Raw genomic sequence first — 24,734 nt, forward strand, 5'->3', positions numbered from 1 at the left:
AGATGAAAAAAGCAGATGATGGAAATGTGGTTTAGCCACCCCACCCCCTCACCTCACCCCCAGGTCTGAGAAAGCAGCAAAGTCTAGTGTCATCTTTGAAAACAAAATATGAGTACAGATGAATTTAAGAAAAAAATGCAAATTTACTCTCTACATAATTTTCGGGCTGGTTTCTTTTAAAAAGTTGCTATTAAAAAACATGATATATTTTCAGGATTTAGGAATGTATTCATACTCCCTTTCTAATGTTACCTATGGAGGGAAAACTGAAGGCTGCTTGCTCCTCCCTTGCTAACAGAGGGTGTTTATTAGCTAGGATGGCAATGAAAAATTTAATACTAGTTTATAGCAGGGGACTGTCTTGGGCCTTTCATCTGGATACATGGCTCTTATTCCTCCCATGGATAAGCTCTAGCTTTAGGAAGTCTAATCCTAAATTGTTCTGTATCACTATACCATATTTAAAGAAAACCCAACTATATTTCTATACAAGTGGGGTTAATTAGTTGTTTTAAAGATCACCCTCTTTCCTGCCTAGGTAAATGGTCTTAATAGAAACTAGGAATGTGCTACTTTAAAAATTTACACTGCAGCCCTGTTTCCTGGCAATGTCCTGTCAATTCAAGAAAGGAAAGAAAGGGAAGCTACTTCATGATGAGAAATCAAAACCTTTTTTCTCCCTTCTCTTTCTTCTTTCTTTTTTATTTATTCTGAGCAATTGTCCCCAGGAAACTAACCCACCAACCGCTGTCAAGTTTGACTCCTGTTCCTGGAGTGATACCTTCCTGCTTCTCCAAGATGTCTCAGCTGGCTTTTCATCTTGGTCATCCACTTGCAAACTATCTTAGTCTTAGGACAGGGAAGACTACTATGTAGAGCTTTTTTCGCCCTTGGCTTTTTTTTTTTTTTTAAACCTTTTTAGATGCTGGGGGGTGGGGCCAACCAACAGAGTCAGCAGGGCTGGCCTATCCCTTTTCTGACCCTCTGGGGCCATCTTCCTTCTGGCAATTCTCTTCCCCCATCTGTTTTCCTCTTGTTCTTGTTTAAAAAAAAAAAAATTAAAAACAACCAAAGAAAGGAAAAGAAACAAACCCTAGAAATACAACACCTCTGGAGCAAGGCCAGCATGGTAGAAAATTCTATAGGAGTGTGTAGATTCATGTGGGAGCATGTACATGTTTACACACAGCTCTCAAATTATGGAAGAAACTCATATTGGCAGTAGATGGTAGCAAGAGAAGCTCCTCCCTAAACTTTAAAGAATCAGATGTTTCCTTCTCCTTCAATGGCAGAGAAGGAGCTTGTTTTGTGTTTCTCCAGTTTTGTTGAGATACAATGATCATGTTTTGGTTTTATGTGATAGTTTTTGCACTCTTCACGCAGTTCAGTGAATGCTCCCTGAACTTAGATTCGCGCCAGGAGCTGAGGGGAGCACTTTTAAGAGCAGCGAGGACCTGGGCCTTCGTGATGCGGCTGCCAGGCTCTTCCTCCACCTGGAAACTCTTTCCATCCCAGGGAAATACTTGGGCTTCAGGATGGATTTGTCCCTTTAGGGAGGGGGTTTCTGCAGACTGAGTACTTTGACACATTTGTCCAGCTGGGTTGATATGAGAGCTTTCCAGGTTGATCTTTCCCTGGTAAACTCCCTGAATCCTGATGCACAAATTCAGAGGAGGAGCTGGGGATGTTTATATAGTTGTTGTTTTTTTTTTTTTTCTTCTTGTTATCTTTTTAGTTATTTATGCTGGACACCAAGTTTTTTTTTCTTTTTATTGAAGTACAATTTACACACAAATTTTGCACAGATCTTAAATGGCAGATTTACAAGTTTTGACAAATGTATACACCAATGATATACTTCTATATCTATAAACCGGAGAGTTTCCTCATCCCCCTTCCCAGTCCAAGCCCCTTACTCCCAAGGATACTTTTCATATATCTCCACAGCTTAGTTTTGGCTTGTTCTAGAATTTCCCGTAAATGGAGTCACACAGGATGAACTCTTTGGTGTTTGGATTTTTCCTATCATGATGTTTTTTGGGATTCATCCAAGTAGTTGCCTGTACAAGTAAAACCCAAGATGTCACTAACAGCTTGACAGTGTTAGATGGGGACCATTGTTCCACCAGTTGGCCTGGTATGTGGCCCTCTCTGCTCCTCTAAGTCAGTCTCTTTCCAGGGCCAAGCAAGTCCCTCTCCCAGGACTGCCCAGGCAGCCTCAGACACCACCCAGATGGCCGCGGGGCCCGTCAACCGGGTAGCCTCCCCGGAACAGCTGCCCTCTGCCCCTCACCCCTATTATAACTCAAAAGGAAACTGGCTCCTCCGCAGATCAGAATTCAGATTCGTTAAATTCCACGCATCCAATTGCACACGAATGTGTGTTTTGTGGTTGATATGCAGAATCCTTAAGAAAACGTAAAAAGGGGGGAAAAAAGTGGGGGGAAACCCAGACATCAGTGGCAGTGGATATCAGCCTCTGTTGAACCAGGATTCAAAATGCAATCTTTTCTTTTTTAAATAAACGGAAGAGTCACTCTCCGCTCCTCGCTCGGAAGGTTTCAAAGGTCGTCACACCGCAGCCTGGGGGCGTTCATCTCCCTAGCGGCCTGGAGAAGGGAGGAGGTTGGAGGGAGGAGGGAGGGAGCACACAAAAGCGAGCCGTGCCGAGAGGGCTAATGTTTCCTGTTTGCCTGGAACCCCCTCCCCTGTGTCCCCTCCCCCAGCCCCCTCCCAGCACTCGGGCGGAAGTGAGTTTGCTTCTTTGGAGATTAAAAGGATTCCGAATTCCGATCAGTCCCAATAACCCGTACTGAGAAGAGAGAAGAAGGAGGAAGAGGCGGCAAAGCAGAGAAAGAGGGGGCACGCGCGCGCGTGCACGCACTCAGCGCGAATTGGGGGAGTTGTGCAAAGCCCCAGGAGGCCAGAGCGCACGGCGCGAGCAAAGGCCGGTAGGCGCAGCGCGGCCGGGGCCACCCGAGTCTTGCTCGGTGACTCGTTTCAGGAAGAAGATGACGCGGGCCAGCAGCGTTGGCCACGCGGCTCCCGAGCTCACCGAGCTGGGCCGTTGCCGGTTCCACTGATTCTAGCGCGCCTCGGAGGAGGCTCCGTCCCCGCAGCTCGGGATCGGAGGGGGGACCAAGGCGAGGGCGAAATGGCCCGATGACAAAGGAAATGTGATCCCCCTTCGCCGCCAAGGTTTCAGAGAGGACGGACGTGAGGAGGAGGAGGGGCGCGGCGCGCGCGCGGAGCTCGGATAGCATTGCACGACGGCTCGCGCGGAGCGGGCAGCGGGTACATCTAATATCTTCCTGCCGATGAATAATTCAGGACGGCCCGCGGGGACCTGCGGCCCCGCGCTGCAACGCGGCTAAACCGGAGGGGAAGGAGAGCGGGCGGGAGGCGCCAAGGCCGGGCGAGGCGGGGGCACGAGGGCCCGGGACCGCGTGGGGCGCGCGTGCGTGTTAAGCGCCGGCAGCCGCGGCTGGGCTAGGCGGCGCGCGGGAGAATCGAGGCGCGTGGGACGCGCGTGCGTACTACACGCGTGCGGCCGCGGCCGGGCCCCCACTAGCTGCAGCTGCGGCGGGGCCGACCGCCCTGCAGGAGAGGCCGCGTCCGGCCGTGCGCGAGCCCCGAGCGCTGCACGCCGGGCCACCCAGGAGCCCCTGGCCGCCGCGTCATGCGGCGGGGCAGCCGGCGTCGCGCGGGGGGACACGGGCTTGGCGTCGCGCCGCTCCCGCCTTTACTAGTTTGGGGACCTTTCCTCTCCCAAGAAGAGACTAACTAAATCTGTTGAAAGAAGAGCAACGCACCAAATACTCGCGGAACCAAATTCTGCTTCACCCGCCGGGACTGGGATTACACAGCAGACTCTACTTTGGGGGACTTACCTCGGCTAGGGAGAACTACGCTCCCGCTGCTCCAGGGGAGTCCTCTGACCTCCCCGCCCCCGCTCGCCCCTCGCGTGTCGGGACTTGTTCCGGCGCTCCGGCTTCGAAAGGCACGCAGCCTCCGCGTCCTCCGGGGGAAATCTGTGTCGCCTCGGGATAGTGGCATTTGATGCCCGCAGCGTCGGGGCTGGCAGCGCGCGGGCCGGGCGGCTCTGGAGCCGACTCCTGGATCGCAGGCCCGATCGATGCATTTTTCTGAGTGAGTCGGCGGCTCCCTCCCACCCACCTCGGCCGTTTTCTCCTATCCTCCTCCTCTTCCTCTCTGGTCTCCTCCCTCCTCCGAGTCGGCTTGCAAATGGCTTCGTTCCCCGAGACCGACTTCCAGATCTGCCTGCTGTGCAAGGAGATGTGCGGCTCGCCGGCGCCGCTCTCCTCCAACTCGTCTGCGTCGTCGTCGTCCTCGCAGACGTCCACGTCGTCGGGGGGCGGCGGCGGGGGTCCGGGGGCCGCGGCGCGCCGCCTCCACGTCCTGCCCTGCCTGCACGCCTTCTGCCGCCCGTGCCTCGAGGCGCACCGGCTGCCGGCGGCTGGCGGCAGCGCGCCGGGAGAGCCCCTCAAGCTGCGCTGCCCAGTGTGCGACCAGAAAGTAGTGCTGGCCGAGGCGGCGGGCATGGATGCGCTTCCCTCGTCCGCCTTCCTGCTCAGCAACCTGCTCGACGCCGTGGTGGCCACGGCCGACGAGCCGCCGCCCAAGAACGGGCGTGCCGGAGCCCCGGCGGGGGCGGGCGGCCACAGCAACCACCGCCACCACGCGCACCACGCGCACCCGCGCGCCTCCGCCTCGGCCCCGCCGCCACTCCCGCCGGCGCCGCCGCCGCCCGCGCCTTCCCGCTCTGCGCCCGGCGGCCCGGCGGCCTCTCCGTCCGCGCTGCTGTTGCGCCGGCCTCACGGCTGCAGCTCCTGTGACGAGGGCAACGCGGCCTCGTCGCGCTGCCTGGACTGCCAGGAGCACCTGTGCGACAACTGCGTCCGCGCGCACCAGCGCGTGCGCCTCACTAAGGACCACTACATCGAGCGCGGCCCGCCAGGTCCCGCCGCCGCGGCCGCCGCGCAGCAGCTCGGGCTCGGGCCGCCCTTCCCCGGCGCGCCCTTCTCCATCCTGTCGGTGTTTCCCGAGCGCCTCGGCTTCTGCCAGCACCACGACGATGAGGTGAGTGCGCGGGCGGCCTCTTAGGGGGCTGCGCCGGGGCGGGGCGGGGGCTTGTGTCCACCGAGGACACGCGTGCTTGCTCGCCAAGGACCTCCGGACCGGTCCCAAAGCGGGGGGCGGGAGCGGGGGGGTGTTCTATGGATTGCTTGTTTTTCCTTTGACTACGTGGCGGTCGTTGCCACCAAGTAGGTCATTGCTTGGGAAGTGTGTGTGTAGAAGTCAGGCTTTGGTATTCTTGCTGCGAGGGAGGGACCGCGGGAGAGTTCCAAGACGTGGAGCCCCCCCTTTTCCGTATCTAATTTTCTGTGTGGCAAATTGTGGCAACGTTGTCTTCAACCAGCGTGAGCTGAGAGAAGCTACGGTGTGCGTGTGCGTAGAGCTGGTCTCCGTGTGCGAGGGTTCCCCGCCCCTACCTTGATGGTTCTCAAGGTTTGAGAACACCCCCTCTTTATGGATTTTGATGTCCTCATTTCTGCTTGACAAAGCGCGCAAGCTGTTAAGATGAGGGATGGAAGAGTGTCTGTATCTGTTTAGACGTGGTCTCCCTATTCTGGCACACCCCAGGCCTTCCGGAGTATTGGGTGCTCTCCTTTACCATATTTTCTCCTTTTTGTTTGTCCAACTTGTAGATTGTGGGCTTTTAGGTAAGGTATGAGCCAGGATGGAGATGGCTGTGGTTGTGGAGTGCGTGTGTCTGTGTCGCCCTGGTTTCCACGTGCGCGCTTGTGTGAGGCGGAATAGGGGGACCTTGCCCATTGACCTCCCCGAGCTGGGAGCCCCTTGGGCCGCTCCCGCCTGCCGCGACTTCGATCCCTGCAGGAACTGGTTTCCCTGGTTGGGGAGGTGTCTCCACCCCGCTCAGACTGGGGCTCGACTTCCGTGGAGAAAAGCCAGACCCATTTGCAGAGGCTTGAACCCGGTGGGCGCAGGGTCCGAGGGCTGCACTGCAGCCTTCGGATTTGAGTTCGCTGTTTTGGCGAATAAACCTTTCTTTCTCATTCTTTACACCGTGTGAGACCTTCCACTTACCTGAGCCCACTGCAGTAAGGGACCAAAAATTTTGAGGAGCGGGCTCTGTTGGGGAGGGTCGTTAATTTAAACCATTTACCTGTAGACCCGTGAGATGTGCTGTGTAGTCGCTATGGTCTTGCCTTGGAGAGAGAGCAGATGGCAGAGGTTTTAAAAAATCCTAGCGGGAGTTGCTGTCTGCCGAGTTGGAGCCAGCGTGCTGGTACCGAGCAAGGCAGAGGCTTGCACATCGCAGCCTTTTCCCCTCCTAACCTGGTATTTGGGGAGGAGGGCGGAGCTATTGCCTGATGGCTTTAAGCCGGCGTCTCCTATTGGAAAAAAGTTGAAATTCTAATCTACTTGTTGTGGGCGCCGCATTTTAAGTTTCCTTCTAGGTATTAAGCTAGGGGGCATTCTTTTCCTTCGTTTTTAGGCATTGAGTAGACTCATCTTAAAAGTTTCCACATTCGTTGGGTGAATGTTTGTACTATGTTCTTTTCATCACTTGTAGAAAAATGAATGATTGAGCTAAATACGGATCTTGAAGCCCAGGAATGAAAAGATGGAGTCAAATCACTTGAAGATTAGGGTCAAATGGGGGGGAGGGGGAGGCAGTGAAGGGAGGGAAAGAGCGTCTTGAATCCGCCACAATTTCCCTCCTGGGAGGGGCCGTTGATTGAATTCTCTCTCCCAGCAGTTGAGTTTAAATGTCAGGTTTTATTTATATTCCCAGTTAAAGATCCACATTCGTTTTATTTGGGCTAAAACAGAAGATGCTCAGTGTTGCCAGACTTGTAAAAGGCTTATACTTGTAAAACATTTATACACTTTTAAAATTATAAAACTGTTCAAATGGTGTGGGAGAGTGTAAAGTGAGAAGTGAAGCGCCCCTTGCCCTGGAGGTTCCTGGATGCCCTGAAAATTCACTTTGTAAGTTGTGCAATACTAGGTTGAATTTTGGCAAAGACATTGAGAGATCACATTGTTATACTAAATATTCTTTAGAATTTTTTTAACATTTTATTTATTTAGATAGACAGCAAGAGAGGGAACACAAGTAGAGGAGGCGGGAGAGGGAGAAGGCTTCCCGCAGAGCAGGGAGCCCGATGCGGGGCTTGATCCCAGGACTCTGGAATCATGACCTGAGCCCAAGGCAGAACTTTAACGACTGAGCCACCCAGGCGCCCCTGAAATTTTCTGTTTTGAGCAGAATTCTCCTTCCCCTCAGTTACTCACTTAAAGAAGAAAACTTGGAAATTAATTTTTATACCTTTAATCACCTCTGCATTTAGAATGTTAGAAATTTTGAGTTTAAAGGTGACAAACCAATGCTGGAAATAAAGGACCCAAGTGTTAGAGAAAGCACCAGGTTCAAATAGGGGTCCCACTCACAAATTTTCTTCCCTTCTAAGAAAATGATCGGTAATTGTTTGGGAATACTGTTCTTTTAAAAAACCATTCCTCTGACTGGGAAAGGGGCATGAAAGCACTTTGGAAGGTGACTGTCTTCTATTTGATGTGATGGATGGAATCTCTAAACCCATGTATTTTTCTGTATTTGTAATCTACCTCGATTTTCATAATGTTCTTTACTGAGTTGCCTTCTGTGTCAGCAGGCTCCATTAAATAATTAAGGGTTCCCCTGCCTTACAGTGATGCCACCTGACCTTGGGAAGGAGGCTGGGACCCTGGGTTTCCCCCCCTTTTAATTTTGGGGAGGGTGTCTCCAACAGTTGGACACCCCGGGATGCTGAGGCAGCTGGTAGGGTCTCTTTCCCCACCGCTTTCCTTAAGAATCCCCCTGGAAATGGCTCCTCAGGATTGACAAGGTGGTGTTTTGAGAACTTGGTTTTAAAAATGCAGTTGCAAAACCTCAAGGGAATTGGGTTTTCCTACAAAATGATAAAGGAATTATGGCTCATTTAAAAAACCTAGATTGTATTTTTCGCTAGTTTTGTGCCTCAGTGGTCAGTTTAAAGGCCTGCTGGCGCCAGGCCGGAGGGGCAGGCAGGCCGGGAAGTGCGGGCCCGCGGGTCCGGGGCCGCTGGCCGCGCGGCGGTCAACACAGGCGGGGGCCCGGGAGGCGGAGGAGGCGGCGCCGCTGTGGGCCTCCGCCGCGACAGGGCCAGCCTCGGGCCGCCTCCGTTGTGGGGACGCGGGGGGACGGGGGCCGCTCTTCTCCCCGCGGGCACCCGAGAAAGCGTCCTCGAGAAAAGGGGGTGCACGCATTTTGGGCGAAGAGTTAAGTGCGTCTTGAGCGTGCTGCTCCGGCTGCTTGAGGAGTGCCCTTATTTATTGTATTATTGATGTATAGGATGTGAGCCCTTTGCTGCCTTGGCGGCGACCCTGGAAACACAAATCTCGGCGTGGGGGCGGCCAGGGTGTGTGTGTTGCCTGTCGAAGGGCTGGGCATCAGCATTCTGTAAATGGCAGGAAGTAAAGTGGGGTCTGAGCGTGTTCTGTCCCCAGGAAAGTCCCTGTCACTAGCGATGTGGGTGACATAGTTGCCATCTTGAGCCGAGGGAAACATTGTAGTTCAGCCCACTGACGATGGCGATATTGTTCCCAGTTAGGGCCGGCGGGAGCAGATTTTCCTGACTCTCCAGGATGGAAAATGGGGTACAGGTGCTGATACAATATATATTTAGTCCCCGCTTTGGGCTTAAAAAAAGAAAGAAAAGGAAAGGGAAAAAAAAAGCTTCCTAGAAATGTAAGTTCTAGAATTACAACCCAATATCCTGAATATTGACCCATCCATCCTAGGCTTGGGGACTGTCTTTCCCCAGGAAACCACTCAAAACTACTTTGAGGAAGGCTGTTTGCTGCCTTACAATAATGCTTGTGGGTGAATTCTTGTCTTGTATCTTATTTTGAATAAGTCATGGTGAATGGGGACATCACCAGTACTGGTAACCAATATATTCTACATTCCTAGAGTCTTAAGTTTTTTCAGGCATGCATCCCCAGTGTAAGCATGTTTTAAAACTATGTATGTGCTATGTAAATTACAAAATGTATACCAAAAGACATTTTGTAAGGACAAGAGGAAAAAAATGAATAGAAATGTGCGTTCTAGTATTTCTGCACCCCATCTTTCGACCTGCTCATACATGATTTGGTGGATATATGTCTGCTTAACACATACATCTCTGTTTGCCAGAAAACCAAACTTTCCATACATACCTTGGAAATAATTGGAGCTTGATGCTTTGAATCCATTTCAGCAGGTAGATACCTATGTCTCTTGAATTAAAAAATGCTTGGTGAAGGGCGCCTGGGTGGCTCAGTTGGTTAAGCGACTGCCTTTGGCTCAGGTCATGATTCTGGAGTCCTGGGATCGAGTCCCACATCAGGCTCCCGGCTCCATGGGGGAGCCTGCTTCTTCCTCTGACCCCCTCCCCTCTCATGCTGTTTCTCTTTCTCTAATAAATGAATAAAACCTTAAAAAAAAAAATGCTTGGTGAAGATCTATGGGAGAAAAATGTTCATTATTGATACCTTAATTCCTTAGCCTTGAATATAATCTGTGGGCTTTTTAAGTTTGAGCTGAGGAATGTGCCCAGCCTTCCATTAAAGTGCATAGGGATGGGTTTTATCAACATGGATCCCGAGAAGTGGGTCATAGCTAGTTTGGCAAGCCTGTGCTCATGAGGTTACCTCACAGGCATAAGCTCATCTAAAGGGTGCTAGTAATATTTGAGGTGGTGTGGTATCAATAGTCTGGGGAACCTTTTGTGACTGCTTTTGCTTCCTAAAAAGTAAACTACACTGGTTTTAGGATTGCATAGACTTGCTTTTGTTTTGGTCTGTAAAATTTTTATTTCCAGTGCTCAGAAATACATTTTTTTGGAAACAGTGAAGATATTTTAGGAAGAAAACAGGCACTTTCTCCCAGACTGCAGTTCTTCAGTTGATACTACTATACATTCTTTATGATTCAGATGTTTTCAAGTTAAATACTAGGACATGGAATAAAGAAATCCGGAAAGTGTTTGAAGATAAGAATAAAATTTCCTTTGTACACCCCAATTTTCCCTCCCATTTTAGTTACTTATAAATGCTATTTTTAGAGTCCTTTCAGATTGCAGGACATGAAAACCAACATTAAAACGTATGGTTTCCTAAAGCATTACTTGAAATGGAAACAACTTTTTTCTCACATAAAATTGTGAGCATAGTTTGTCTAGCTTTTTATGTTATTTTACAAACATTGTTACATATATGGAAAGGGAGTTAGCTTTGGGGGGAAGCTATAAATGAGGTAAAACAGTTAATGCTTTTGTTGGTTGATATAGTTTACCAGAAGAAAAAAGGGTTTATAAATTTTCCTGATTAAAGAGAAGCTTTAACTTAACAAATAATTCTATATCTCTAAAATTTAGCCTTCCCCTCCCCAATCTTATTTTCTCTTGGTGCTAACTTAAAAGTCACTTGGTTTGCTTAGTCTTGCCATTTCTCCATCTCAGTTCCTCGCACAGGGTAGGGTTTATTTTAGATGCATTCATTCTTAGTGAATAAAGGACCATTTTGGTGTCATTCTTTGTGACACTTAAGCAAAAGGTTGAGAAGTATCCTACCATGCAGGCGGTTTCAAAGTAGTGTTCCCTCCCCCCAAACACTAACAAAGAGAGGCTTGGCCCAGTAAGGCTGTTTTTGCCATCTCTGTTATTTTGCAAGAGAGCAAGAGAAAGATATTGATAAAGAATTACAGTTGCCTAAAGGGAGCAAGATGGCCATCCATTGCAGCCCACTCTTTTCCCCTTTCTCTTGACCTTTCAAGCATTGTGACTTGCAAGAGGAAGCTTGATCCATCTTTCCTCTTCAGTTGATGTGACCTCGTGCTTGTTCAGTACTAAATTATTCCTCTCCCTTTGAGGTTTTGTCTATACCCACAAACTGAGTTGACTGAAACCAGATTGACTATTTTGACTGACAAGACTCCAGAAAAATTGGGGAGGGATGGGGGGTTGAATGTTGGCTATTTACATCTGAAATTATTTGACTTAAACCTTGTTCCAGTGTAATTCTTTCCTTCACATGCCATCTCCAGCTTCCCTAAAGGTAGGGTGCAGTGAAATGCTGGAAGATCCCAATTCCTGGGTTTCATTTCCCGTTGAAACCCAGCTGAGATTTTAGGAGATCCATATTTAATCTGAAGACTTCAAGCCATTATTTTTTGTCCTCCTTAATGTGGCATTTCTACCAATCTCAGTCAGTTCCTTACCTGAGCATCAGATCCCACCAAGTGAGTTCTTTTTTTAAATGAATCTGTATAAATGATCCCAGTTAAATGACCAAAAGGCACAAAAAATTGGCAGCCAGCTGTAATTTGTTAAAAAACAAACATTTTTTTCCCCACACAGATGCCCTAAGGAAGTGGTGATCTTTAGTGATAAAGTTATTGCTCTCAATAATACATTAGCAAATGAAGTTACAGATACTGGGCTTCGTCAAGAAAAAGGGATAATTCTCGATTGTGATTTATCCAGACGGGCTTCTGCAGAATAGCACATTCTGTCAACATTAATGGAATTTGAATGAAGCAGAGCAGTGTACACAAAAGAGAATGAAGTGGGTCAAGGTCAGTTGTGAAGACTGAGGGCATTCTCTGTGGCTCTGACACCTTGTGAATTTTGAGGGCCCCTGAGTGAGCTCTGGACCCTGAGCTGGTGAGGACCCGGTGGGAATAAGACAGAAGCTCCTGTGCCTTCCTAAATATGTGTCAGCCACTGTATCCTTTGGTTGTTACTTTAGGAAAAGTTTAGCCTTCACCATTTGCAGTTAAAAGAGTTTTTCTTGAAATGTCAGTGTGTTTGGGGAACTTCTTTCATACTCTTTGACTAATCGGGATAATTATGAAAATGCTATTGTATTAAACAATCTGTACACTTAGGGACGCCTGCCTGGCTCAGAGGAGCATGCTACCTTTTTTTTTAAGATTTTATTTATTTATTTGACAGAGAGAGACACAGCAAGAGAGGAACACAAGCAGGGGGAGCAGCAGAGGGAGAAGCAGGTTCCCCACTGAGCAGGGAGCCCGATGCGGGGCTCGATCCCAGGACCCTGGGATCATGACCTGAGCCGAAGGCAGACGCTCAACGACTGAGCCACCCAGGCGCCCCAGCATGCTAACTTCTTGATCTCAGGGTCATGAGTTTGAGCCCTACACTGGGTGTAGAGATTAACTTTAAATTTATTTTTTTTTAATTTTTATTTTAAGTAATTCCTACATCCAACGTGGGGCTCAAACTCATGACCCCGAGATCAAGAAATTGCATGCTCCTCCAACTAAGCCAGGTGCCCTTAAAATAAAATCTTCAAAAAAAAAAAAAAATCTGCACACTTAGATTTTGCTGCTGAATATGGTTCTGAGGACTACTTCAGCACAGGTGTTCTTGTGTTTTTTTTTCCTAAAGATTTTATTTGTTTATTTGACAGAGCGAGACACAGCGAGAGAGGGAACACAAGCAGGGGGAGTGGGAGAGGGAGAAGCAGGCTTCCCGCGGAGCAGGGAGCCCGATGCGGGGCTCGATCCCAGGACCCTGGGATCACGACCTGAGCTGAAGGCAGACGCTTAACGACTGAGCCACCCAGGTGCCCCTCAGCACAGGTGTTTTTAAAATGAGAATTGTGACTAGCTGGCAGTCCTCATTAGGATGTGTTGAGACCACATCCACAAATTTGGGTCTGGGCCTTCTGCCTCTTTTTGGGATCAAGGTCAGAGGGAGAGCTTTCTCTTAGGATCATCTATAGGCTTGTACCAAAAATGTAGCCACAAGAAGATGGGGACAAGTGTGGAGCAGAAAAATGGAAGAGAGTTTTAATAGTCGTTTCCTATGGAAGGGTTCCTAAGCGTTGGGGTGATGAAGCTGGTTCACCTAATGTTAGAAAACTGCAAACTGCGTGAGGTGCTGCTACTGGTGTACTCCAGTATCGCTGGGGTGAAGTCTGTGGATGCTGCTTACCCAGAAGCTCAAAAGATTGAGCACATCTTTTCTCCCTCTGTCAGTGTAACCAGGGACTCATCTGGCAAAACAGAGATGTGGTTTGCTCAGTCCCTGCCTCCCCCTTTCCCCCCAAAAAATTCACAAAGCGGGGGACACCAGGACTTTGGGTTTGAGGCTGACAGACAGTGACTCTGCAAGCAGCATAGCTGGAAAGACATCCCAGTTGGGCTTGCTTATGGCAGGCTCCACCTGACTTGATTCCATTTGAAACTTGATGAAAATATGGGGAGGACCTCAGACTCAAGAACCAGAATGTGTCCAAAGAAAAGTTAGCTTTGCTCTTCTGTCATTGCAGTGAATGTTCTCTACACCAAGCTCTCTGCTGACTCCTGCCCTCAGGTTGCACTGTCGGCATCCAGCTCTCGCCAGTTGGGTTGTGTGCTAACCAGGAGAGACTGCTGTTTTTGTTCCCAAATCTGTTTATGTCCATTGTGCTTGGTATAGTCGGTATAATCACACAGTTTAAGGAAAAATGAAATGAGTGCAGAAAATTTCTATGAAAAGTGATTTGGTAAAAATAGGAGGCCCTGGGGAAACAGCAGAATAGCCCCCAATCCTTTCCCTCGTGGAATTTACACAGCCAGTTTGGGATTGAGGGATTCCCTGCCTTCCCCAATGGCCTTGATTTGGTTCTGACCCCTAAGTGGGGTAGCTGCTGGTACATGGTGGGGGCATCTGTGGATGGCTGCCTCCGGCTATCTCCCTCCTGTGAACGAGACTGTCCAGACCGTGATGGTTATAATCTTGAGTGAGGGGGAGGCTCAGCACAAACTACAGGGCGGAGCTCCCCCTTTCCCTGCTTCCCCTCCCTGTCCTCAGCCTTGAAGATGTCCAGAACCCGCCCCCCCCAACCGTGTGCTTTGTCTGCAGTTTGTGCTGCAGAACCTCAGGGTGAAGGAAGGCCTCATTTTCTCCTAATCTGGTGATTTCCTATTTTGGTCTTTCCATATTTGTTTTTGTTTACTGAGGTATAATTGACATACTGTAAAATTCATGTTTTCTGGTGCACAGTTCTGCCCATTTTGATGCGGTTATACAGTGTGTGAAAACTACCACAGTCAAAATACAGAACGGTTTCATCACTTTCAAAATGCCTCATCCAGCCTCAGGCAACACTGATCTGTTCTTCAGGCCTGTGGTTTTGTCTCTTCCAGAATGTCAGAACATGAAATGACGCAGAGTTGAAGACTTTCAAGTCAGGTTTTTTTCACTTGGCATAATGCAGTGCATCCACATTGCTGCGGGTGTCCAAAGTTCCTCCCTTCTTATTGCTGCGTACTTTTCCACCGTACAGGGTCCCACACTGTAGACAGTCACTGGCTGAGGGGCACTTGTGTTTCCTGTTTTTGGCAGTTGTGAAGATTTCCTGCCTGGAATATGTGCAGTGCTGCCCTGAGTGTTGGTGGTCCATGTGGTCCAGTCTTGTGCGGTGCGGGAGTGTCCTTTCTGATCCAGCAGGTTTGTGGTTGACCTTGTGTGCCTTTGAGCCTCAGTTTCCCCATCACTCTACAGAGATGTGACACTTGGCTAGACTGCCTGGGCTGACTTCTTTGAGAATCAAAAGAAGTATTTTCTGATAAAAAAAATTGGAGTGTCCCTTGTACATAAATGTTAAGTGAAGAAATTTGGAAGTGTAAAGTGAAGGAACTGATTCGGGGCCAGTTGAATCACTGGCTAGCTACCTGCCAGTCCTGCTCTTTATTTTTAATAATCATTCAGAACCCCCCTTTTTATTTGAAGTACAGTTGACACACGTGTTACATTAGTTTCAGGTATATAGCATAGTGATTAGACAACTATATGTTATGTTTTGCTCACCGAAAACGTAGCTACCGTCTGTCATCATGCAACAGTATTACAATACCATTGACTGTATTCCCTATGCTGTACTTTTTAAAAAAATTTATTTATTTATTGGACAGAGACAGACACAGTGAGAGAGGGAACACAAGCAGCGGGGAGTGGGAGAGGGAGAAGCAGGCTTCCCGCGGAGCAGGGAGCCTGATATGGGGCTCGATCCCAGGACCCTGGGATCATGACCTGAGCCTAAGGCAGGCGCTTAACGACTGAGCCCCCCAGGCACCCCCCTGTGCTGTACTTTTTATCCCCATGACTTACTTATTCCATAACTGGAAGCCCGTACCTCCCACTCTCCCCTTCACCATTTCCTCATGGCTTTTATTTCCTTTGTTTTTTGTTAGCTTTATCATAGCTTTCAGGGATTTAGAAGAATATTCTAAAGGGAAAATTTATTTTACCAATGTGCTTGGATATTTTTTTAAAGCCACATTGGAGCAAATAAAAAATAAAAATCATAACTCTAGTCAGCTATGGGCCAACTCCAGTATCTGGAGATTGGAGGGAATCTTGGAAAGAATCCCCACATAGGGGACCCCTGGGTGGCTCAGTCAGTTAAGCGTCTTCCTTGGGCTTGGGCCATGATCACAGGGTCCTGGGGTCGAGCCCTGCATCGGGCTCCTACTCAGCGGGAAGCCTGCTTCTCCCTGTCCCACACCCCCTGCTTGTGTTCCCTCTCTCGCTGTCAAATAAATAAATAAAATCTTTTTTTTTTTTTTAAGATTTTATTTATTTATTTGACAGAGTTAGCAAGAGCAGGAACACAAGCAAGGGGGAGTGGGAGAGGGAGAAGTGGGCTCCCCAGATCCTGGGATCATGACCTGAGCCGAAGGCAGACGCTTAACGACTGAGCCATCCAGGCGGCCCAATAAATAAAATCTTTAAATCCCCACATAGTATGGATGAACTAAGGTTTAAGAATCTCCCCTTTTAATGCAACTGAAGGTTAGTAGGGGAGAAAGGGGTATGTTAGGATTTATTCTTTTTGATAACTGGAAACCAATTTTGAAGGGGTAGCAAAATCTCTACTAGCAAAAGAGATAATGGTTAATTCTAGACAACATTTAGGACTTGCCACAATATCTTAATTTTGTAATTGTATTCATTCTTAGGTGCATAGCGCAATAAATAGATGTGCCTTTATATGTTAAGAACCGAAGTTACTACTTTCTTCATCTTCAGCATCTCTGCTTTACTGTTATTTGCTAACTAAATTGTGTGTTAATATTGTTAATTATATATTATGTTGTATGTTAGTAACATAGAAATACATGCAAAGAAAGGCACTATAAATATTTGGGCATGTCAGACTGAAAGTTACGCTTCAGGTTTGAAGTTTGAAAACAAAATTCCTGGGCACCTGGGTGGCTCAGTTGGTTAAGCGACTGCCTTCGGCTCGGGTCATGATCCTGGAGTCCCAGGATCGAGTCCCACATCGGGCTTCCTGCTCAACAGGGAGTCTGCTTCTCCCTCTGACCCTCTTCCCTCTCGTGCTTTCTCTCATTCTCTCTCTCTCAAATAAATAAATAAAATCTTTAAAAAAAAATAAAAATGAAAACAAAATTCCCTCTCAAGATTGGTGTTCATATTTGGTGTTTTTAGCATTCATAATCTGATTTTTTCCTCCCTTTGATTGTGTAAGGTCTACTGCAAAACTGAGCACAAAATCTGAATTTAGTGACAGCCTGCCCAGTTCATCAGTGCCTATTTTGTTCTAGCCCCATAGAACTTATTTTCAGGGGTTTTTGTGTGTTTGTCAGGGTGCAAAACCAGTTCTCCTCCTCCAATCAAAAAGCTATGAAAAGCAACAAATGGAATAAAATTAGGAAACCATGTGCAAGATCAGATTATGAAGATGAGGGGGAAGGGGATGTCTGGCTCTGGTTTAGGGGAAGAAATTGGGTTTCAGGCTCTTGGGTCCCCATTGTTGGCTTTTAACAGTTTTCTCATGTGACTTGATGGAGACGGGTATTGCATGGGGGGACCCCAGAATGTTCAAGGTAAAACATTCTCCGTGGGTTCAGCAGATAAGAAGACAAAAGTCAACAAAGCTAGCTTGGAAGTCCCTGTCCTGCCTGCCAGGCCCTTCTCATTTTAGTTCCTTGACTCGCAGGCAGCACTTGTAAGGGTTGTCCCTGTGTGAGGGTCCTCACCAGCTCTTAGTGCCAGAGGCAGACAGGTTTACCCACAGTGAACAAAGAGGAACCCAAGTGTGAATGAGTGCATAATAAAAACTATGGAACATTGGCAAACACTTGACCAAGGGTGGGGGGTGGAGGGGAGGTAACAATATTTTTAGAAATTTATGTTCTGGGGCGTCTGGGTGGCCCAGTTGGTTAAGTGTCTGCCTTCAGCTCAGGTCACGATCCTGGAGTCCTGGGATCGGGCCCCACATCGGGCTCCCTGCTTAGTGACACCGAGTCTGCTTCTCCCTCTCCCTCTGCTGCACCCCCTGCTTGTTTTCTATTGCTCTTTGTCAAATAAATAAAAAATAAAATCTTAAAAAAAAAATTTATGTTCTTTGCGGTGCCTCGGTGACTTAGTTGGCTCAGGGCATGCTCTCAGGGTTGTGGGGTCAAGCCCTGTGTCGTCCCTGCATCTGGCTCTGTGCTCAGTGCGGAGTCTGCTTGAGGATTCTTTCTCTGCCTCTCCCCTTCCCCTCTGCTCGCACTCTCTCTCTCAAGTAAAGACAATCTTTAAAAAATTGTATAATTTTAACAACATTGATTTTTTTTTTTTTTAAATCTCACAGCACTTGTCATTTGGGGTTGTAATTTTTCTGAATATATGTATACCTGTGACTGTATTTATTTGACTTTTCATTCCTTCCTCTACCATCCTCAGCTTGTAGTTGCTGAATGAATGGAAAATTTGAGATTTTCCTCAAGGCTACCTTGTATTCTATTGTCAGGAGGCAGTTTGGACCAGTTAATTCTGATTTAACTATAAGTAATACATGAATGTATCTATGTTGTGATTATCTGTAAAATTTTTAAAAAAATAATTATTTGAGAGAGAGAGAGAAGCGAACACGAGCTGAGCATGAGAGGCAGAGGCGGAGGGAGAAGCAGGCTCCCCGCTGAGCAGGGAGCCCAACGCGGGGCTTGATCCCGGGACCCTGAGATCATGACCTGAGCCGAAGGCAGACACTTAACTAAGCCACCCAGGCGCCCCATCTATAAAGTTTTTTAAAAGTTTTTTTTTTTTTTTAAATGCCCGGTCCTACTTCTTTCCTAAAGGTGTTTTACGGGTTTCTGTGCATTTTCTTCCAAATCCTTTTAACATCCATTCACACACACACGAGCCTATAGAGATGTAGTCATAAGAAAATGTCGACGTTTTCCTGTACTGACTTGCTGGTCATTAGTGCTCTGAACTTGGTGTTCATAGTGTGGAATTTATTTAGCTGGATTTTGCCTGCATTTGGCTTTTGCCTTCACTGTGCACATCCTTCTGTCCCTGTTGGTTCTAGAAGGAAGATCCTCCTCCACCCCAGCCAAGGAATGCTAGGGCCTGAGAGGTGCATTTGAAATGTTAATTTGCTCCTGAGAGCCTGCCTCCTACCAGTCACATTTCCTTCCCGCCCCGCCAGTCCTTGTTGCTATCAGTCTAATGGGAGAGAAATGGCTCGTCCTGTTGTTTGACTTTGCATTTCCGCGATTACTCTGAGGCGAGCGTCTTTTCATATGTTTATTGGCCATTTGTGTTTCCTCCCTGAATAGCCTTAGTTCCTGGGCCTATCTCTCCTGGGTTTAAAAAAAAAAAATCAATTTGTTGGCATTTTGGATAAATACAGAGTACTAGCTGTCTGCAGAGGATTTCTGCGAATCCATGTTTGCCTCAATTTAGTTTGGCTCGGTAGACATTTTACATTTTTTGTGTGGTTGGCAATAGTCTTCTACTTTGCCTACATTTTGTGTCTCTAATCCCACTTTAGATTATATTCTTGGTGTATCATATGAAATGGGATTTACACAAATGGGCCCTAATGTCCTGTTAGCAAATAGTCTTATTTCCCCCCTTTTTTTCCTGAACCTCCCATTTGTGGGAAACCTTTCTGAAGGTAGCTTGTTCACTGGGGGTGAAGAGTGGGTATATTAAGGCTGTTAGAACTGGTTTACAGTTTGTGTTGGTTGAGTGTTCGTGCTTTGTGGCCATATACTGGTGATCTCCTCAAAATCTCTTTGGATGTGCCTCTTTTCCCTCTTGAGTAGTTAAAAAAATACAACTTGTTAATTCTCTTTCCCAAATGTAACTACTGACAGTTTGTATTGTATCATTGGTCGTATTTCTTATGCCTGTGCAACATTATCTTTATGGCTGTATCATTTAATTATGATAATCACAAATCATAAAGTTGTTTTATTTATTTTTTTTAAAAAGATTTTATTTATTTATTCATGAGAGACAGAGAGAGAGAGAGAGAGAGAGAGGCAGAGGGAGGCAGAGGGAGAAGCAGGCTCCCAAGGAGCAGGGAGCCTGATGTGGGACTCGATCCCAGGACCCTGGGATCATGACCTGAGCCAAAGACAGACGCTTAACCATCTGAGCCACCCACGTGCCCCATAAAGTTGTTTTAAAGTGTCACTTACCTGTATACTGTCCTTACAGTTCCACATTCTGCTTTGTTTTTTTACATCTAATAATACACCTGGCACATCCATGTATGAGAAAATGCACAGGTCATTTACTGAGGTTTAGTTTAGGCACATTCAAACATGTTCATTTTAAGCACACATTTTGATGAGTTCTGACAAATTTATACACCACTATCAAGACAGAACATTTCTGCCATCCCAGAAAGTTCCTGTGCTGCGGTAGCTTTTAGTGCTAATCTCTGGAGAATTTGGCCTGCTGCTACTTTGGTCATGGGTCTTGATGATTTACGGAAGCTAGAGTAAGCCATAGGACTTTGGATGTGAACGAATCTCTAATGATGGAAAGTTGCAAGATCTGATGCCTTGGTTTACTGTTGATGCAAAATAGCTGTAAAACTCCCTAAAATCCTTACCTCTGAGGCATTTTAGTCTCTGAAGGCCCAGGTTCTCTCTTTTCTCTTTTAAACCTTTGCTGTTCCAGGGCCACAATGCAGTTGGCCAGGCGACATTGTTTTCCAATGAGCAGATGCCTGCTGGGAGGCAGATTCCTCAAGGATTGCTTGGAAAAAGTGGAAGTGAATTCCATCCAATCAACACACTTGGAGCTTTGAGCATCTGCCTTGTGCCTGGCTCTCAAGGGTGTTTGAGGACACAAAGGACCAGAACAGAGGTTGCCTCCTGGGGACCCTTAAATCACTATAAAGGGAAATAGAATTACTGGGCATTTCAAGTACTATTGTGAATAACGTACATGTACATGTAAAAGTACTAAATTATTTTTGGTTAGGTATTAACGCTTTTTAAAAATTTTTATGCCTTTTTGGTGTTGTTTTTAATTCAAGGGCTCAAAAAGGGTATGAGGTGAAGTCTATTAATGAGAGTGGCATCTTTCTGTGTTCTTCCAGAGGGAATGTTATAGGGAAGCTAACTGCTGTCTTGTCCTTGGAGTCTAGGCCCTTGGTAGTGAACACTTTTTTTATTTTTAAGATTTTATTTATTTGAGGGAGAGAGAGAAGCGAACACAACAGCTGAGGGAAAGAAGAGGCAGAGGGAGAGGGAGAAGCAGACTCCCCGTTGATCAGGGAGCCCAGGCTCCCAAGATCATGACCAGAGCAGACAGCAGACGCTTGACCGACTGAGCCACCAAGGTGCTGTGGTAATGAACACTTCTGAGAAAGTTATGGATTTCCCAGGCCTGCCAGGTCAGTTGGAGGTGACAGATGGGTGGCTTCCATTTCCAAAGACTCTGCCTTTGAGGAAAAAAAATTGGTTTTGAGCTTCCTGGAAACTTTAAATTTACAAGGGAAATTTCAGTTTGGTGGTGAGGGCAGTTCATGGACCAGTTGTTACATATCGTTCAGAACTGCCTTTCACTGGATGACATGTGACTCCTAAACCCGAGAACTTTGCAGGAGGTTTTAGGCAGTTTCCTTTGTGCAGAACTATTCAATCTTTAGTGTAGAAAGTTGATTATTTGAGTGTTGTTTTGGGGGAGGGGTCCCTAACAGCCTTACACTACCAAGATTGATAGTTTCTCTACTTTTCTCCCCTGGCTAGCTCATACACTTAACGTGGTCTCTAGCCCCCAGTGGGAACTGGGTCTGTTGAAGGATGTAGTGAAACTGAGTCAGAGCTGGATGCTGTGGGGACTGGTTGCAAGGCTTGAAAGCACACTATCCCAAAGGGGTTGGGGGAGGGGTCGTTTCCGATGGATGGTGCCCAGGTAGAGGGGAGGACCACTTAGGGTGCTTCAGGAAGAAAGACCTGGGAGCCTTTTGAGGAGCAGGCTGGGCATTTGAAAAACTTGGAAGCACTTTGCCGAGGAATCCATTGATTAGAACTTTATCTGCAAAGCAAATGTTCAACCAGTGTTTACGGAGTTCATTCAGACCGGCTCCAGGGAGCTGTAGGGCCCCATTTAAAACCTTTGGTTGGGGATGGGGAAAGGTGACTTTCATGGGAATACAGTCACCCTTGGAACCACCTCTGCCCTCAGAGCAAAAGAGAATCTTGCCGTTCTGTAAGTCTGTCCCAAAAGCCCAAGTGTCCTCTCCCTATGAAGCTGTCCGAAGATCCGAAGATCCTGTCCACTGTGCTATCTACAGAAGTGGATGCTCCAGCATGCTGAGGGAGAAAAGGTTGCTTTCCTCAGTTCCTATTCCCCGCCTACTCTCTACTTCCAAAGGTCCTTTTTGCTGGGGATCCCTGATTGGAATCTGCTCGGAATCATCTATGGTGATGCAGGAGCTGTAGTTTAAAAAACAAGCCAACAAAACCCACCTTCTAGGTTTTGAAGGACAGTAAAATGTTTACACTGGTTACAGTAAAAGCCGGTACATAGCATGAATACAAAGAAGACCCTGAAGATAAAGTTAATAATTACATTCAGAGGTTTTGGCCTGTTTCCTTTAGAGATTTTTCTCTCTTGACCTTTACTCCATCGTGGTTAAGAGACTCAGCCCCCAAATCCTATTCCATGTTTATAGGGTCCACTTTAAATACTTGGACTAGACTCTTCCCTTGGGCCTTCTCATTTCTCTGGCAGGACACTGGAGGAGTGGGCTTCCTAGAGCCCCTCGCTGGGGGCGTTTTTTTTTTTTTTTTTCCCCTGCCCAGGTTTGTTTGGATACCACCCCACCCCCCATGCTTGGGCAGCAGGAATTCCTCCCCGGGTTCTTTGTTCCTCCTGAAGGGCGGGAATGGCTGCCTCCTGGAATGTTGATCGCCTAGGCTTGAGTGGCGAGCACCATTGAAGCCTTGTGTCTGCTCCTAGGGAGTTCTCAGGGTTCAAATGAGGGCAGGGTTGGGGGTGCGCCTCCTAAATGAGCTAGTTTTTGTCTTAATCACAAACTAAAGACACCCCCCCCCGTTAAAAAAATGAAACACAGAAGACCCCGTGCTCAGCCAATGAAGAGTTCTCTTAAAATTCAAGGTTACCTCACCTAACTGGGATCCTCAGGACTCCCCAGGAAGCCTCCTGACCAGGATTGCCAGCATTAGGTCCCCCAGCCCCCCCCCCCGAATGCCCAATTCATAAATAGTCAAGAATTTTTTTTTCAGTATGAGTCTGTTACATGGAATATTTGGGACATACACTAGATACTGTTGTCTGTCTCAAACTAATTTAAGTGGACAGCGCTGTATTTTATATGGCAGTTCTACTTCTGACACTGCTTTTCAAGCTACCAGGAGGGGCTGAAATTCCCAGCCCGAAAGACTGCTCTCCACAGGATCCCTTCCGTTCTGCATTCGGGTCCTACAAACTCTTGTTGCCGGGTTCCCCATAGGTGACAGCAGTTTGTTACAGGGGACACACAGTACTTGGAACAGAACCTCTGTGATTCCCTGACCCCCAACCCTGTAGGTCCTGGCCAAGAATGGGGTGGAGGAGATGGCTGCAGAGTCTTACCTTGGAAACCAAATGCCAGCCCTGGAGAGGGAGGAAGGTCTTCCCGAGATCTTAGTGCCCCCCATAGACCGTTGTGTTTTTGAGGGTTCACACAGAGACGTCCCACCATTTCACTATCTTGTCTTCAGGGGTGTGGGCAGCAGCGTAGGGAGAGTAGTTCCTGGGTTTTCTAGAAGAGGATTTTTAGGGTGCAGGTTTTGGGAATTTGTTCCACACGCCATGGAGGCATCCCACTTGGTTCTGAGCACCTATATGATATCTTATCTGCTTTGCTCCAGTGTGAGAAAAATTCATCCCTGTAGCATTTCAGCAGGGATTTCCACAGCTTGGGAAGAAGGGAAGGTCAGGGAGCAAGGTTCTACTTGTGTGCTCTTAGCTCTACTTAGGGCTGCCCAGAAGGGGACAATTTATAGGTTCCACTACTCTGTCAGGATTCGCTGCCAGGAAAACTACCAAACTGATGGTTCTTGACAATGATGTAAGTGTATAGTGTTGCTCATTTTGCTTTGACTGCCAGGAAGCTCTGAGCCAAACTCATGGTCTCAATCCAGGAGGTCTCATGGACATGCATCTCTTTTCTTGACGCAAGCTTGTTTCTACATGTTATTGGCTTTCTTTGTAAGCTGTTTTTCTTAGATTTGGGTAAGAGATGCTGAAATAAATTTCAGTAAATATTGAGTGAAAGGTGAGGTGATTGTAAAGTGCCCAGGATAGGGCCAGTGTTTGATCCAATAAATCTGGCTGATGAGTATGTAAAAGAATTAAGCCATTGTACCAGTGTAGTACTTGTCAAAGACACGCATAATCCTCCTGTATGCTCTGTCCCCCCTCCCCGGACAGAGTTCAGACCTGAGCTGGGGAGTGGTAGGGCTGCTTGGTAGAATGTGCCTCAGTGAGCTGCTGGGGCAGCAGGACGACAAAGCCCTCATCTGTAGGAATCAAAGCAATTTGAGAAACCCCAGAGTTAGTCCTGTCTCTGAGCAGAGCAGAGCAGAGGCCCCGGCTAGATGTAGGATCTCCTGACCCAAGTCTCCCCACCCCCTCCCGGGAACCCTCTGCAATTTGGTAGAGCTTGAAACCCCTTCTTGAGGGGTGGGAGGAAGTGGTTAATCCCTACTTCCTTCCCTGGGAGTTTTATGGGCCTCTGGGAGCCTGCCTTACTCTGGCCTTAATGGTCATAAATGACCCTCTCCTAGGGCAGGGGCCAGGCCCCCATGAATCTTTACCCAGACTCTAGGCATTTAGGTGGTTAATAAATGCTTTTTGATGGTGATGCCCTTGGTCTTCTGTAATTGGGAGGTGGGGTGGGAAGTTTTGTGGGATTACCAGGGTGGTGGCTTGAGCTGGAGGCATTGTGAGTGAGCAGGCATTACCTGGGTGCTGGAGCTTGGTTGTACTGAACTTGTACGGTATGGGGGTCCTAGAGGGGCAGGGCCTCACTGTCCTGTGGGACATCCTTGATGCTGCCTGCAATCCTCCAGGTCTGGCCTGCTGCAGGGTGGGGGTAGGGAGAGATGTGGTGGTAATCCCACTCTCTTTCCTGTGTTTCATTCAGCAGAGTTTTAGGATAGCAGTAAACTTTATTTTTACTTTAATATTTTAAGTAAACTTAATTTTTGAGGAACAGCAATAACAATAACAAACATTTGGGATTGCCCAGCTCTTGGGACAGGCTTACACAGTGGCTGGGATATTTGTCAAAGTGGAATGGATGCTGGGGTGCACAGCACATTTTATCTTGATTAGCTGCTTTTT

General features: G+C 47.5%; 1 protein-coding gene across 1 annotated transcript in view; it reads left to right on the forward strand.

Moving 5' to 3' along the window:
* The first annotated feature begins 4,245 nt into the window (after window positions 1–4,245).
* TRIM71 (tripartite motif containing 71) overlaps window positions 4,246–24,734 on the forward strand; it is a 65,862-nt gene continuing 45,373 nt past the window's right edge. Inside the window, exon 1 of the mRNA XM_025884703.2 lies at window positions 4,246–5,100. Coding sequence (XP_025740488.1) covers window positions 4,246–5,100 — 855 coding nt within the window. The remainder of the gene's footprint in view (window positions 5,101–24,734) is intronic.

This window comes from Callorhinus ursinus, unplaced genomic scaffold (assembly GCF_003265705.2).
Source record: "Callorhinus ursinus isolate GAN/ISIS: 27379988/994484 unplaced genomic scaffold, GSC_fseal_2.0 scaffold1, whole genome shotgun sequence".
NCBI classification, from domain to species: Eukaryota; Metazoa; Chordata; class Mammalia; order Carnivora; family Otariidae; genus Callorhinus; species Callorhinus ursinus.